Source organism: Corythoichthys intestinalis, chromosome 5, assembly GCF_030265065.1.
Source record: "Corythoichthys intestinalis isolate RoL2023-P3 chromosome 5, ASM3026506v1, whole genome shotgun sequence".
Classification (NCBI taxonomy): Eukaryota; Metazoa; Chordata; class Actinopteri; order Syngnathiformes; family Syngnathidae; genus Corythoichthys; species Corythoichthys intestinalis.
In genome coordinates this window covers 53,100,804-53,113,617 of record NC_080399.1, presented here as the reverse complement: position 1 = coordinate 53,113,617, position 12,814 = coordinate 53,100,804, and the positions used below count along the sequence as shown (strand labels likewise).

The 12,814-nt window shown below is 39.7% G+C and overlaps 1 protein-coding gene across 1 annotated transcript in view; it reads right to left on the bottom strand.

Moving 5' to 3' along the window:
• Positions 1-12,814, bottom strand: part of fa2h (fatty acid 2-hydroxylase) — an 87,565-nt gene that overhangs the window by 1,519 nt on the left and 73,232 nt on the right. The window contains exons 4-6 of the mRNA XM_057836320.1: positions 10,617-10,717; positions 10,325-10,497; positions 5,413-5,665 (exon numbers count right to left, since the gene is read on the bottom strand). Coding sequence (XP_057692303.1) covers positions 5,413-5,665; positions 10,325-10,497; positions 10,617-10,717 — 527 coding nt within the window. The remainder of the gene's footprint in view (positions 1-5,412; positions 5,666-10,324; positions 10,498-10,616; positions 10,718-12,814) is intronic.

Sequence of the window (12,814 nt, the reverse complement as noted above, 5' to 3'; positions counted from 1 at the left end):
TCTCCCACTTGAAAATATTAGAGAGGCCTGTAATTGTCAACATGGGTAAACCTCAACCATGAGAGACAGAATGTGGAAAATAAAAACAGAAAATCACATTGTTTGATTTTTCAAGAATTTATTTGCAAATCATGGTGGAAAATAAGTATTTGGTCAATACCAAAAGTTCATCTCAATACTTTGTTATGTACCCTTTGTTCCCAATAACGGAGGCCAAACATTTTCTGTGACTCTTCACAAGCTTTTCACACACTGTTGCTGGTATTTTGGCCCATTCCTCCATGCAGATCTCCTCTAGAGCAGTGATGTTTTGGGGCTGTCGTTGGGTAACACGGACTTTCAACTCCCTCCACAGATTTTCTATGGGGTTGAGAACTGGAGACTGGCTAGGCCACTCCAGGACCTTGAAATGCCTATTACGAAGCCACTCCTTTGCTGCCCTGGCTGTGTGTTTGGGATCATTGTCATGCTGAAAGACCCAGCCACGTCTCATCTTCAATGCCCTTGCTGATGGAAGGAGATTTTCAATCAAAATCTTTCGATACATGCCCCCATTCATTCTTTCCTTCACACGGATCAGTCGTCCTGGTCCCTTTGCAGAAAAACAGACCCAAAGCATGATGTTTCCACCCCCATGCTTCACAGTGGGTATGGTGTTCTTCAGATGCAATTCAGTATTATTTCTCCTCCAAACACGAAAACCTGTGTTTCTACCAAAAAGTTGTATTTTGGTTTCATCTGACCATAACACATTCTCCCAGTCCTCTTCTGGATCATCCAAATACTCTCTAGTGATCCGCAGACGGGCCTGGACGTGTACTGGCTTCAGCAGGGGGACACGTCTGGCATTGCAGGATTTGAGTCCCTGGTGGCGCATTGTGTTACTGATAGTAGCCTTTGTTACTGTGGTCCCAGCTCTTTGTAGGTCATTCACTAGATCCCCCCATGTGGTTCTGGGATTTTTGCTCACCATCTTGTTATTTTGAGGCAACGGAGTGAGATCTTGCATGGAGCCCCAGATCGAGGGAGATTATCAGTGGTCTTGTATGTCTTCCATTTTCTACTAATTGCTCCCACAGTTGATTTCTTTACACCAAGTGTTTTACCTATTGCATATTCAGGTGCAGGTCTACAATTTTGTCTCTGGTGTCCTTCGACAGCTCTTTGGTCTTGGCCATAGTGGAGTTTGGAGTATGACTGACTGAGTTTGTGGACAGGTGTCTTTTATACCGATAATGAGTTAAAACAGGTGCTATTAATACAGGTAACAAGTGAAGCCTCGTTAGAACTCGTTAGACCTCGTTAGAAGAAGTTAGGCCTCTTTGATAATCAGAAATCTTGCTTGTTTGTAGGTGACCAAATACTTATTTTCCACTCTAATTTGGAAATAAATTCTTTAAAAATCAAACAATGTGATTTTCAGTTTTTTTTCCCCCACATTCTGTCTCTCATGGTTGAGGTTTACCCATGTTGACAATTACAGGCCGCTGTCATCTTTTCAAGTAGGGGAACTTGCACAATTGGTGGTTGACTAATACTTACTAGCCCCACTGTATATGGGCCCGTCTCCATTCGAACAACGTTGCAATTACACATGAAAACGATGCAGTATTCATGCCAAGCCCTTGGGGGCAGTGCAGATTTACAAGGTGACAGCGAATAATGCACTTTGACCCCAACAAGCTCCTCAACCTGGAAAAAAATATGCCCGCCCACTCGAAGCAATGGCATTTTTCTTTTGGTCAAAAAAGGCACAAAAATGGAAACATTCAACATATTTAATTTAAAAATATTATTAAAAAAGTAATTTAAAGCCGTCATTCCGCCATATCTGCTGTTTTTAATGTTTAGTAGCACCGCTGCACACGCCCAATGTGACGTGTACGAGTGCTGACGTTATCGGCGGGGTCTCGCGCCATGGGAGCCTTTGATACGCATGCGGAGCAAGCCCCCCTCAATCCCCCGCAATCAAATTCTTCCACTTTGGAGGCAAGATTCAGAATTTTTCGTCTTCGCCGACACCATATGCACGCGAGGCCATTCTGCTACTCAGTCATTGCGTCTTTGTGTCATAGAGTCGCCATGTAAACCGCCCCAAAGACACCCTCACTTAAAGCAGAAGTTCAGGATTGTTGACATTAGGCTTAATCTTCGAGTTAACAGGGGTTAAGATAGTTGGTGGAGTTGATTTGAACACATTCCATTTCGTTTGCAAGTTATTTGTTAATTTCAGGGCTCCGGAGTGGCTAAGCTAGCGCGAGTCAATGACACTATTATAGCATGCCAATAAAAAAAAAAAAAAAAAACCATACAGATCTACGAACGGATCCAGATCAGAGGTTGGAAACTATGACTTCACACCTTCCTCGAATGCAGCATCAGTCTGCTGAGTTAACTGACGGCCGACGACATGACATGGCGAAATGTGCATTTAGAGGCTGTGGAAACATACAGAAGAAACGGGCAAAGAAAAGTTTCCACAAATTCCCTATGAAAAACGAGGAAAAATATAAACTGGTCACTTGCTACTGGCTACGACATAAAAAAATCAGCGGTGAAAAAAACCCGATGTAATACCACTCCGCCCTGCTCCTCTGCAGAGCTTCTGGATTACAAATACTGCTGTTCATATGTATGTTTTAATAACTTTATCCTGAAAACATAAACAACAGTATTGATTGCATGGGTCATCGGTGATTTTCATGTGTGCATATGTTGTTTTTTAATGGCATGCTATAATGGTGCTATTGACTCACGCTAGCTTAGCCACTTCGGAGCCCTGAAACTAACAAATAACTTGCAAACGAAACGGAATTGGTTGAAATAGACTACACAATGTTTATCAGTACATTACAGAAAATAATAAACTTTATCACGATATGCTAAGTTTTTGAGAAGGAGTAGTACCACCATCATTATTAGGGACGTCCCCGATCTGATCACATGATCTGAAATCAGCCCGATCGGGCCATTTTTGAATCAGTTGAAAAGCATTGGGTTTTTAATTTTAAAGAATGCAAAAAGTTGCACCAATACCAGTCCCGGCAGGGGGCGCCGATCCGGCCCGGATTGGTGGTATCGGTATCGACGAGTATCAACATTTAGAGCGCCGATACCATTTACTGGCATCACTTGAAAGCAACTATACTTTCCTCCCCAAGAGAGCTAAATTCCCAAATCCCGATGCTTGACATCCGTGTAACTGTGTCTCTCATTTACCAAACGAAATAAACACAACTGTCTTAACGAACAGTGAGTTAACAACAACGCAAGTCCGCTTTGATGCCCTGCTAATTCAAACAATGCATTCACAATCGGTTGACATGCGTTCAGTAGCGTCTGCTGTTGTGACGACTTTGGGATCAGAAAGTTTAAGACCATGGGACACTAAGCAGACTCACGGTTTCATGATGAACAATGAGTGGCAAATTAAGAGAGCCGTACTTCAAACTCGTCCTGTTTATGAAAGTCGATTATCATATGCTGGTGTTGTGCAGTAATGAGCAGAAATGACTTCTGTGGCGATTGTTAACTTTCTTCCTTTCTTATTTCCCAGAAAACACTCACGCGCATACACTAAATATCATCAAATAGCAACCTAGATGTGCTACGTTAGATCCCATGCCAACTCTTGCGCGCACAAATTAGATATCATCAAATAGCAACCTAGATGTGCTACGTTAGATCCCATGCCTTTAGCTGCGTAAGCCCAGAGTGACGCGTAGTCCATATACTACATTGATGGATTAAAAACTGCCAGGACTAAATGGAAGTTAAACTGGCCAAATCCATACCAGTGACTATAGATAATGCTGCAAATACTGTTAATTCAGTATGTGACACAGATGGACTCGGACCACAAATAGGATGTTTTGCTCATGTGGTAAATATAGCTACTATGAGAGCTGCAGCAATCAACATTGTGCCCCACCTCACTTTACAAACAGTAAAGATTGTTCTCAGCAGTTTTATACAAAATTTCTTCAGATCAGTAAGAAGTAAGCGCATAAATATCATGCACTAAAATGCTTGGCATTGTTATTTTTGCTTGTAAGCAAATAAAAAAAAAACCTTTCCAAAAAAAAAAAAAAAGTATTTTCTGTTTGAGAGCATTAAATTTATTGAATTGTATCGAAAATCGTACCGAACCGTGACTTAACGAACCGTGACTTAACTGTATCGTTGCATCCTTTATACATACATACACACATATACACATATATATATTTTTTGCAAACAGAGGTGGTATCGGAATGGTATTGGTATTGGCTGATACTGCACAGCCAGGTATCGGTATCGGGCCCAAAAAATGGTATCGGTGCAACACTACTAAAAAGTAACAACATATTCCAAAAATACAATGACATTGCCAAAAGAAACAAAAAGATATACGTTTTATACAACACAACAGGAAGCAAAACCGAAAAAAGAAACAAAAACAGCCCCAATAGGAGAACGTTCTGGAAGGTATGCCATCGGGACATCCCTAATCATCGTTACATTGAAATTTAGCAGCGTTCTATGTGTTCATCAAAAATTTAAAAATGAAATGTATATACAGTGGTACTTGTACTTACGAACGTCTCTACATGAGGAATTTTCAGGTTAAGACGTGCCTGAACGTGTAACTACTGCCTCTAATTACGAAAGAAATCAGGATACGAAAGGCAAAAATACATTACGGGCTGCTACTCACAGCTCCCAGAGTGTACTGAATGTAACATAGTTATAGCTGCTCTGCCACTGGGTATTGCCTAGCATCTTCCAGGCAGCCAATTGGCTAAGAGGGACCTCTACTGTATGTGTGTATCCAAGCGTCCTCTTCATTCGCTCCTTGTCTTCCGACAGCTTTACGTGAGTGTATTAACATTTGTTCTTTACTCTATTCCTGGTTTTTACATTATACATAACTCTCATTTTATTGTTAGTGTGCAATAATCAAATAGTACGATGCATTTTTATGCTTTATAAAACATTTATGTCTGAATTTTGGGGGGGCTTTGAAGAGATAAGAGCATTTATATGGAAAACGTGTCCCTACTTATGGAATTTTTAGTTTACGAAACTACTTCCAGAACCAACTTTTTTTACTTTTGTAAGTACAGGTACCACTGTATAATATTGTAAAGCAGTAACTATCTCCAGTTAAACACAGGAAAGGAAAATGGATAAAACAAACAATTCAACTCAAATGTACTGACCATGAAAAAGCAATGAAATGTTGAAATATTAAACATCCTATAGATTACATATAGTTGTAATGAATTTAAGAATAGTCAATTGTACTCAGGCAGTAATTTTTGGGAGTACCACTAGAGAGAGCCCTAAGTCCTCATTTTGGGGATAATGGTAATTAAAGAATGAGTAGAAGTAAAAGCAGAACCACTGATTGTCAGGTCTTGTGTCACTCACCTGCTCTCTGGTGTTCAAAGTGGTGTTTGACGTGGTAGGCCTTCAAGCTGTACATGTAAGATCCTTTCTTTGGCGACCCATAGTGAAGGTAGTAGTGGATCATATCGTACACCACATAGCCGCACAGCCCCCCGACGAACATGGACATGCCGACAATTTCTGGCAGCAGACCATTGAGGACCATGTAGAAAGTCCCAACAACAAAAGAGGCCAATCCGGGTGGGAAGACAAGTCGGGAGCCGTCAAATGGAGACTACAGAGACAGATAGGACATATTAAAGACGTAGATTCTTTATCAAAATAAAATATATGGAAACATTGCCAAAAAATGTCCATGTTTAGAATGAAATAATTACAGTAATTTTGTTCATATTTGCATGTTTCATTGGTTTCTTCACATGTTCTGTCTTTTCATCAATATGATGCAACATATGATACAGTGGCACCTCAAGATGCGAAATTAATTCACTTTTGTATCATGACTTTTTCGACTAATGAATTGCCTTTTTACATGTAAATCGCCTAATTCGTTCCTATCTCTACTTAAACACCACATAAAATTTACCATCATGTCCTCTGATTGTCTTATTGTAATGTGATGTCACCCCATTCTACAGACGTTATAACATGACTACTCGAGCTCATAGCAAACGTGTGTGCTAGAAGACCACTTAACTTCAGTAGTCATTGCTTGCTATTTTGCCTCGCTGTTTGTGTCTTCATAAAGCATCGCTTGTAAGTGGAGTTGTCCGATATTATCGGGTGGCCGATAAAAGCATATTAAAATGATATCGGATAATATGGACATCGCTCTTTCAGTATGGGTTTTGGGCCAATATGCATATGGCAGTGCTGCCATGTCCACTTATTGCCTGCCTGTGTGTCTGGTGTTTTGACAACATAGACTATCATATAAATATTATTGTTGTTTTCATTTTTACAAAAAAGTATCAGTGCACTTGCCAAGAGAAAGATGACCACAGTCAAGCCAATTCAACTTTACTCCAGCGTCTGACTTCTCATTAGAGCCTGATTTGTTCGCTATCTGTCGATTTATGTAACCACACACACATTGAGGACAGAATAAGTGCCTTATTGGCACTTTGCACATGCACTTAACTCCAAAAAAACTGAAGTTTGCATTATTTTGATTTGAACAATAAATATAGTGGTGCAATATATGAACTTTTTCCATGACTTCAGTTGAAGTTGTTCTCTTATTTTTCACAAAATGTATTTGGAAAACCTTAAATTATTACATTTATCATTATTAAAGCATCCAGTGGGGCATCATAATACAATTAGTCATAATATGTTAAGTCCACGACCGCATATTTCTGTATCGGTTTGATATTGGTATGAGATTTATGGAGTTGGACAATTCGAAATATCTGTTAAAAAGTCATTATCGTACAATTCTACTTGTATGTTATATTCTTCTTTTGTTTCATATACATGAGCATTGTGTAGCACTTTGTTGAGTGTATGTTTTGTTTGTTTGCATTTATAGTCCAACATACTGTACTTACATTTTTATATTGTTGCGATCGGGAATTATGTACTACAGTACAGTGGTACCTCTACATACGCAGTTAATTCGTTCCGGAACCTTGTTAGTAAGTCGAAATGGTTGTATGTCGAGCAGGATTTTCCCATAAGAATACATTATAATCAGGGGTGCACATAATTTTTTTGCCCAGGTTCTCAGAGGAGGACCTGGAGATGTGACTTGGTCCTCATTGAGCTTGAGAGCCGACCCGCCTGTTTGCGATAAAATTATGACAAGCTTTACTTAAAGCCAATTACCTTTAATTAATTATATAAACAATTAACGCTTGATTAACATCAACTGGCACAACAAAATTGCCATTACTTTAAGTGAAATGTAAAGAAATAAACATAAAAGCACTAATTCAAAATAAAGGGCATTCATATGCGGCTCTCACATTAACTCCAAGCCTTTGTAAAAGTGGGATGTCCTCCTCATAAGAGCTCATTGAACGTGCATGTTTAGCTTTGTGAAATGCGGGCAAAAACACGTTTGTCAGCGCATGGCGCTGTTCTACAATAACTTTATTCCGCCACTTGTCCATAGGGCGAGTGGGGTCCTGTCTTACATCAATAGTTTGATTAATTGCCACATGCTCTGTTTTTTTCGTGCTTTTCAAAGTTTGGATGGCTAAAATTCTTTGACCCTACATAAAATGCGCTGCTCTTATTAGCGACATTGGGATTCTCACGGCAAATGTTGCACCACATTTCCGTGCGAGCATCATTTGCTTCTAACCATGGTACCTCCTGCAGCCACTTTTCAGCAAAAGTCCTTTTTTTCGGTAGCTCCGGTGATGTCTCTGTCGTCTGTCTGTCTTTTGACGGGGGTGGGGGAACACGGAAATAATTACTCAGTGGGGCCTGCCTCTTTGACATTTTAAGAAGTGATTTTCTCGTGTCCGCCGCAAATACAGTGGTCAGCTAGGCCTGTCGCGATAACAAATATTAGTGTGCGATAATTATTCTCATAAATTATTGCAATATGCGATATTATTGCGCCCCCCCAATTTTTTTTAACCAATTTACAATAACAACAATAAAAAACAACAATATTGATACCGCACAGCACCACAGATTAAATAAAATGTGTTAAAAAAAAATTTAAAAAAGAAAAAAAAATTACACTTAATAACTTAAGCATTTAAGCAAATGAAAACTTTTCCCCGTCATAGCTTCTGCAATGGTGTTCCATAGGGATGCAACGATACAGTTAAGTCACGGTTCGGTACGATTTTTGATACGGGGGTCACGATTTTCGACCCGATTCAATACATTTAATGCTCCGTAAAAATAACAATTATATTTTTTGTTTCGTTTTTTTTTTTTTTTTTTTTTTTTTTTTGCTAGCGAGCAAAAATTAAATTGCCATCATATAAACATGCATTTTAGTGCATGATATTTACTGTATGTGCTTACTTCTTACTGATCTGAAAAATGTTTGTACAAAAGTGCTGAGAACAATCTTTACTGTTTGTAAAGTGAGGCAAGGCACACTGTTGATTGCTACAGCTTTCTTAGCAGCTAGGTTTACTACATGAGCAAGACATCCTATTTGTGGTCCGAATCCATCTGTGTCACGTACTGAATTAACAATATTTGCAACATTATCTGTAGTCACTAGTATGGAATGATTTGGCCTTCCTAACTTCCATTCAGTCATGACAGTTTAGAATTCATCGATGTAGTATATGGACTACGTAACCCATAATCACTCTGTGCTCACGTAGCCAATGGCATGGGACGTAGCACATCTAGTGTGCCATTTCATGATATCTAGTGTGTGCGCGCATTAAAAAAGTTAACAAGCGCCGCTGAAGTAACGTCTGCTCATTACTACACAACACCAGCATATGACACAGCGCTCTTAATTTCAATCAGCTGTTTATTGTCAAAGCGAGGTTGTTCGTAGCAGCCTAGTCGGTAACAATGTTTTGGCGGACTTTGTTGTAAATATCCGGCGTTGTGCCGAAAAACAGCCACCCGCGTGAAATGTCACTCCTGACGGGAGCGCCCACACGTCAACGACACCGGCGCGCTGTAGATGGTCCACAGTCACTCCGGAGCACTGATGCGGCCGGTATACATTGAACAACAGGATATGATGGGAACGATTGGCCTCGGCGCTAGTTTTTGCCGGACTTGGAACGAAGATGCATTTTGCGCAGTTGGTAACGAGGAATCCGAACTTTTAACAGCACGTCTGCCGCACGCGCGCACGCATGTGCACGCGAGGCGATAAATCGCAGCGGAAAAATTACCGCCTTCATTTTTATATATCGCGCGATAAATGGAATTATTGCATATTGCGACAGGCTTATGGTCAGCCATTGGTACGCAAAAGCGTATGGAAGCCGTTGAGGGCCAGCGCGTTTGTCTATGTCTGGTACGCATGCGCGCATGTGGACCACTTATGTGCACCCCTGATTATAATTCCATTAATTCGTTCAACAGTCCGACAACTTACACTAAATCCTTAATAAATGCTGCTGGTACTATTGCAAATAGCAATTACACAGAGCAAAACAAATTAATTATTAATAAAAATCGAAATAATAATATAATATTAGTAATAATAATAATAATAATAATACTTGTAATAATGTAATGAATCAGGTTGTAATGTGGTGGATGTGTTTTGCGTGGTGTACTTGAACGCACCGCGTGGCTGACTTGACGGCATGAGAGAGGACTTTTTTTACTTTGACTTTTCATGTTCAGCTGCTCGGACGGTAAGCATGTTGTGTTACACAAGTTCTGAAATAAATGATTAAACACCTGGCAAAGCTGGCAATGTTTTTGGCGATCTTACAATAATAACAATTGTCATCTTAACTTATAAAGACTGGAGAGCGGAGGTCAGAGGAGGACCGTCGAGATCGTAGACATTCTACGGCCGTATTGTAAAGCCAGTTCACGGACTGTTATATTTTTTTTCTATCATTTCCATTTTCATTTTAATGGTAAGCCTCACCTTTTTCCTTTTTTCACCACCTGCACTAACATTGTTGGAACCCATGTTGATTTCTCTCACAAGAAAATCCGGCGAGAAAAAATAATAATTTGTTCAGAATGTGAAGTGAAAAAAGCTTCGCAAAACACTTTTCGTGTCCCGAAGCTTTCGTATCTTTTGGTACCACTTTCTTTTTTCACTGAATACTGTACGTATTTTATTGTAATTTACATATTGTGATACTGCATGGCAAATTACTGTACAGTATTTATAGACACAAATATTCATAAAACTAAATTGCACTGAGACAAAGAGGGCTGATATTTAGGAAGGGACCTTCATACCAGCATGTGATGAACTATTACTGCACAGATTCCAGTCTACAAGTTTGGAAGCCTTAGTTTTTTGTACCTTGTGATGCTGTCCATGTAGGAGAAAGTGTAGCGTGATGAGGTAGTAGTTATGAGCTGGCGGTTTCATGTGAAAGACAAAGCGATGGATGCAGTACTCGATGAAGGACCACAAGAACCAGCCCATCATGAAGAGCAGGGGGAAACTGTACTTATGGACCATGAAAGAGAAGTCTATGGACACACACACCCATGCATACACAAAAATATGAACGTGTACAGCATGAAATATGATATCAAGCCGATATCAATCTGGAGCGTTTGTGAACATTGAACGCACTGCTGTGTGTTACCTGAGGTGATCGCTATTCTCTCGGTGCCCTTTGCCAGGGTGCTGTAGCAAGACCAACTAAGATAGCATACAAGAGGAAGCCACACCACTGGCACCCAATACCTGTGATAAAAAAAGCAAGTGGCATGATATGTTATAATTTGTAACTTTGCATCACAATAAAGAAAATTACCCGGCATACGAGGGGACAACCCAAGCAAAGTCAGATTTAAAAGTCAAGACTCTTTATTTGTGAGGCAAACATTCTACTCCATTAAAAGTCATTCCAGAATTTGAAGATGTTTTACATCTCACAATTCAAATTTGAAGTATCTCCATTCAAAATATTAAAACATGCAGTTTCGGATTATACCAAAGAGAGAGAGAGAGAGAGAGAGAGAGAGAGAGAGAGAGAGAGAGAGAGAGAGAGAGAGAGAGAGAGAGAGAGAATGCTTGAAAATATGTAATTATACCTAATAAATCCATACAATAATAAGTTTAAATAATTAGGTAGTTTATAATCCTGAGAAAAAGCTAACATTCTACAGATTTTCAATGTTACCTGCGACACCGTTACTGTGATTATGCCAGATCAAATAAATCATGTGATGAAGATGTTACCATTGATCTGTAAAATGAGCTAATCAAGCCTTCATCTATGTATTAAACAGAGGTGGGTAGAGGAGCCAAAAAAGTTTACTCAAGTAAAAGTAGCGTTACTTCTTAATAACATTACACAAGTAAAAGTAAAAGTAGTCATCCAAAAATTTACTCAAATACAAGTAAAACATTATTTGTTGAAAAGAATACTCAAGTAATGAGTAACATTGTGAGGAACTGTTTACAATGTCAGATTTTTATGTAATAATAGTATTTTTTTCCTCAGCACAACTTAATCTTTTTGAACTGTTATTATTATAATCAGGGGTGCACATAAGTGGTCCGCATGCGCGCATGCGTACTGGACGTAGACAAACGCGCTGGCCCTCAACGGTTTCCATACGTTTTTGCGTACCGATGGCTGACCACTGTATTTGCGGCGGACACGAGAAAATAACCTCTCAAAATGTCGAAGAGGCAGGCCACACTGAGTAATTACTTCCTTGTTCCCCCACCCCCGTCAAAAGACAGACAGACGACAGAGACGTCACCGGAGCTACTGAAAAAAAGGACTTTTGCTGAAAAGTGGCGACAGGAGGTACCATGGCGAGAAGCAAATGATGCTCACACGGAAATGCGGTACAAAATGTGCCGTGAGAATCCCAATGTCGCCGATAAGAGCAGCGCATTTTATGTAGGGTCAAAGAATTTCAGCCATCCAAACTTTCACGAAAAAAACAGAGAGCATGTGGCAATTAAGCAAACTATCGATGTCAAACAGGACCCCACTCGCCCTATGGACAAGTGGCGGAATAAAGGTAATGAACAGCGCCATGCACTGAAAAACGTGTTTTTGCTCGCATTTTACAAAGCTAAACATGCACGTTCAATGAGGTCTTATGAGGAGGACATCCCACTTTTAAAAAGGCTTGGAGTTAATGTGGGAGCCGCATAATGCCCTTTATTTTGAATCGGTGCTTTTTATGTCTTTACATTTCACTTCAAAATAATGGCAATTTTGTTGTGCGAGTTGATGTTAATCAAGCATTAATTGTTAATATAATTAATTAAAGTTAATTGGCTCTAAGTAAAGCTTGTCATAAATTTATCGCATGAGGCGGGTTGGCTCTCAAGCTCAATGAGGACCAAGTCACATCTCCAGGTCCTCCTCTGAGAACCTGGGCAAAAAAATTATGTGCACCCCTGATTATAATGTACTACAACACAGTGGATCCCAACCTTTTTTGCAACACGAACCGGCAATGTGTGACAAAAAATTACAGGAAATAAAAAAATAACACGACGGTGCTAAAAGTGCATATTTTGAAACAGTCCTGTTTTCGTCAACGATGACTATAACTAAAACACTCGTTGACGGATGATTTTTTTATTTTTTTTTCATGACCATGACGAGACGATAACGAGCTAAAAATGTGTCTTTGGAGACTAAATCATAACGAAATTAGTTTTTGTCTGATGAGATGAAAATTCGCCATAGTTTTCGTCTGATGTTCACAATGTGTGACATTTTTATGTGTAGTTAGACTGCATCGTAGCACTGTCTGGTTGTGTCACTCATGTGACGTGCTGCGTCCCCGCCAACTCACCAGTGTAATCTAC